The 3,980-nt window shown below is 30.3% G+C and overlaps 1 protein-coding gene and 1 long non-coding RNA gene across 2 annotated transcripts; one reads left to right on the top strand and one right to left on the bottom strand.

Moving 5' to 3' along the window:
• Positions 1 to 392: 392 nt before the first annotated feature.
• LOC135120061 (uncharacterized) lies at positions 393 to 984 on the top strand. The gene is made up of 3 exons (XR_010278487.1): positions 393 to 456; positions 514 to 597; positions 679 to 984. It is a non-coding gene; the product is annotated as an uncharacterized LOC135120061 (long non-coding RNA).
• Positions 985 to 1,892: 908 nt separating this feature from the next.
• Positions 1,893 to 3,780, bottom strand: LOC135120059 (trafficking protein particle complex subunit 3-like). The gene is made up of 7 exons (XM_064044412.1): positions 3,740 to 3,780; positions 3,026 to 3,074; positions 2,817 to 2,914; positions 2,678 to 2,765; positions 2,476 to 2,533; positions 2,195 to 2,319; positions 1,893 to 2,144 (listed from the first exon to the last, which is right to left on the bottom strand). The coding sequence occupies exons 2-7, from the start codon at positions 3,068 to 3,070 to the stop codon at positions 2,022 to 2,024; spliced, it is 537 nt and encodes a 178-aa protein (XP_063900482.1). The 5' UTR covers positions 3,071 to 3,074; positions 3,740 to 3,780; the 3' UTR covers positions 1,893 to 2,021.
• Between the last annotated feature and the right edge of the window lie 200 nt (positions 3,781 to 3,980).

The following is a 3,980-nucleotide window of genomic DNA, read 5'->3' as shown; positions in this document are numbered from 1 at the left end:
AAGGTAAGAAGCAATCTTATCATTACAATATAAGATTTTTGTTTCCACATATATTACCTTATATCATTACAATATAAGATTTTTGTTTCCACATATATTACCTTATTACGCCATTACTGATCTATGGTTTTTTTTATTCTTTTATAAGGATTCATTTTTTAGTAAAAATAAATCGATAATTGTTTTTGCGTTTTTTCTCCAAACGTTTACATCTGGCGCGTCTTGAAATTTTAAACACTTTTATAACGTACATGGTGCCCAATAAAGTTCAGCATGGCACTAATTACAAATCCCATTGGTTTTTTCGATTTCTATATTTAGCTTGAGTATTCTTCCTATTGAGCACTCCGAACTCTAGTCGTTTTTGTATGTTAATTACTTTTTTTTAAGTGGCACTATTAAAAACTTAAAATTTTTTACATCAAAAGACTACCGATTTTTATAATAATGGCGGAGGTTTTCTTTTTTGCAGTATATTTAAAAACTTTATTAACAATAAATAATATCTTGAAGCCTACCTCCTTATCGGAAGCTGACTTTAGGAAACGTTATGGGAACATAGTAACAAAAAGTGTCGCAAGGAAAGCATTAAACAAGGTCTTTTTTTAAAATTTCCTTCGTTATCATTATTTTAATATCTTTAAAATTATAATATTTCTTCATTTACTTTTTGAATAGGACAGACACTATTTTGACTCTGGAGATCATGCCTTATCTAAAGCTGGTAAGGCGGAATGCCCTCTTGGTAATAAAATTCCTTCACCGGAAGTTATTACTTCTCAAGTTCGTAGGAAGCCGAGTCAGTTGCAAGTAGAACACTTAAGCCAGGAATCTTAATAAATTTATGACAAATATACTAGATATTGGTTTTAGTAGATTTTGAAATTGTTTATAGCATGAAAGTACGTTTGAGATAAAGTTAAATAAGATTTGAGTTTTCTTTTATTCTTCTTTTACGATTTTTATAACTTTTATTAGAGGATTAGCGACTTATAAACAGGACGCGACTCTATTTTTTAAGAACCCCTTTCTCCCTTATCTTTCACTTTACACTTCTCAGATTTTTACTTTTGATCTTTACTTTTTTGGAATCGCAAACTATATTGGTGGGACTTCGTTATAACGGTATACACTACGTCGAAAGTTAGGGACACACAATCTGTTAATTTACAGCTACTTTACTTTATTAATTATATATTACAAGGCTTTTGGTCTTTTCAATTGAAGACGTAAAGTAAAGCAATAATAAATTATTGTTTTGAAAATAAAAAGTAAGACAGTCTACCTGTATAGTACTCATTTAGGGAAGCCTAAAATTTTAAAGCTCATACCCTTAGCAAAGGGGAGGGAGAGGCATCAAGCTTCACACAATAGCTAAAACACCTGCCTATAAAGTTCACTGGAGTTACCTTATATTTTAATTTTGCTGTTCTATTGGGATTATAGTAACTTTTAAAAGCTTATTATGATTTATAAAAACTTTAGTTCTAATGGTAAATTGTGCACCCTCGACGTTTTCCTATCGCTTGTAAGTATGAGCTATTAGATTTACCTATAAACTTAGAAAAAAATTTTAAATTGCAAACCCAAACCGCTTGAGCAAGTAACGCAACGTTATATGTAATTAAAATTGATTTATATATATAATGCCTAACTTTTTTGTTACACGACTTTTTACTATAGCTGTTGAATATGAGTTATTAGATTCGCGTTCAAAATTTAAAATACTTTTTTGAAATCACAAACCCCAACAGCTTGAGCACGAAACGCCATTTATTTATATTTCAGGTTTTATATAAAATACCAACTTTTTGTTAGATATGACTTTATTTATTTATAAAAAGTTTATTATTAACTTTCTAAACAATCCTTGCAGATTCTAAGTACTGAAATTAACTTAAATTTTACAGGGTGAGTACTCAACTTTCAATTTTATAAATCTTTCTAGTACTAATTTTTAATGCGGCGCACTTTAACTCTGTTGCTTTAGAAAACATAACTTATCTTTATTGTTAAAGAGCCTAGTCTTCGTAGTCCGGCACCGCTTCATCATTTATAAGTTCGATCAATTTCAAGTAAATTTCAGATTGTTCGTCTCCTTTTAAAGCATCTTTCACAAAGCAGCATTCAACTTTCATTCTAATCTGTATAGGCGCTAAATAACGAAAAAATAAATTTAATGGGATCGCCATGCCATCTCTAAAGCCCCTCGTAATACTCCGCAGAGGACGTTAGAATAGCACAAGTTTGCGTAAATTTCTGGAAGTTCAACAAAATCGGTTAAAGGGTTTTCGCCAATAATTATAAAACATTCTGTATCTAGGTTTCAAGGAATTTAAAATATAGTTAAATTAAAATAATGGATCTTTTTCTCACCTATATTCTAATTTAACTTAGTTTTAAGTAAATTAATGAAAAAAATTTGAAAGGAAAAGAGGGGAAGATCTACTTATAAATCACAGTATCTTGTTATACCTTCAGGCTTTGGTTTTCTAATACTAGGCTGAACTCCCAGGTACAACGGAAAGGCATTCTTTTATGATGAAAAATATAAAAGTAAAGTTAATGATTACTATTCTTTAAAGCTGATTGTCTTAATTTACTTATGAGTTGTACAATGAAAATATATCTGCACAGCAGTACTCCTTCAAAAATAGTAATATACTTTTACTATTACTTCCACCGTCTCATTAAAAGAAGCACAACGAAAGTTCGGTTCGCGAGCAAGAAAGTCGTCTATCAATCTTATTCCAATGTTATAGCCTCTACTTGTACTTGTTTAATTCGTATGTTACTCAGAAGAAATGAACTTTTACATTTTTTCTAATTGATTATTGACTTCACTGACATCTCCAAAGTCCTTTAACAGTTGAACAACGAAAGAACCGTAAGTAAGACTAAACAGTTCAGAATTCTGGGTATAAATTTTAAAAAAATAACCTTAATTTTAAAAAATACGCAAAAAGCTTTAATTTATACTAAACGTCAGAATATATATAAAAATTTATAAAAGTGTTTAATATACCACTTTCCTTCTTTCAGCTTCTGTTTGAATTATTACTTTTGACATTAAGCTGGTAGCGTAAAAAGGTTAAGTAAAGCGCAAAGTATTTGATAGCTACAAAAAATACTCAATTTTTTTTATTAATAAAGTGAATTTTATACACAAAGCGATATAAAGTAATTGCATAAGTTATTTTTTCCAGTATAGCAATTGCTTGATAACCGACACCAGAGTTTCCGAGTATTCACATAACAACACCATAATATTTAGCCGAAATTTTAATAAAAAGGGGTTGTTGCTTTAAATTAAATACTCTTAAATACTTTATTAAATTAGAGAAATTTCTTTTTGTTGATTTATTTCCATCTTTGTATTATCAAGTACTTAATATTTTTTAAAATAAAATGTTTATAAATTAGCAGGATTTTTACTCATTATGTGTACTAGTTGCGCCCACAGATGCCTTTATATAGATTTGTAAAGTTTCACTACAAAACTAAATTGTTTATCTTAACTATTCTGGCGTCCTTGCTTTAGCTAGATTCCGAACGATCTCTAAGTTAATTTCTAAGTGGTTAGCTTTCGAAATAATACTGGAAACGAAGGGAACTTCTACGATTAAATGATTTCTACGAAAATACTGAGGCGAATGGTAGATATAAATATTAGAGTAGAAAGACGTAGAACTAGGGATTAAAAGATATGTACGCAAGCATGAAAGAAAATGAACAATACCGAAATAGAGACCTCGATTGATTAAAGACTATCAACGAGTTAAGCAGAACTCATAACTTAGATGGGTCTGTTACTTAGAACTTGATACCTTACTAACTGGTTTCCTGCTCCCTAAAGATGGGCACCCCCTTTTCGACGTGGTGGAAATTCTTTCAAGGGCGACGGGCATACATATTAAAAATAAAAATGGAACAGAACAGGAATCCCGAGTGTGCTGAAGTTAGCTGGGAATCCTTATGCT

Source organism: Zophobas morio, unplaced genomic scaffold (genome assembly GCF_036711695.1).
Source record: "Zophobas morio isolate AGI-343-1 ecotype UQ-CSIRO unplaced genomic scaffold, CSIRO_AGI_Zmor_V1 ptg000334l, whole genome shotgun sequence".
Lineage (NCBI taxonomy): Eukaryota > Metazoa > Arthropoda > Insecta > Coleoptera > Tenebrionidae > Zophobas > Zophobas morio.
The sequence above is the reverse complement of the archived record's forward strand: the minus strand, read 5'-3'. Positions and strand labels throughout refer to the sequence as shown.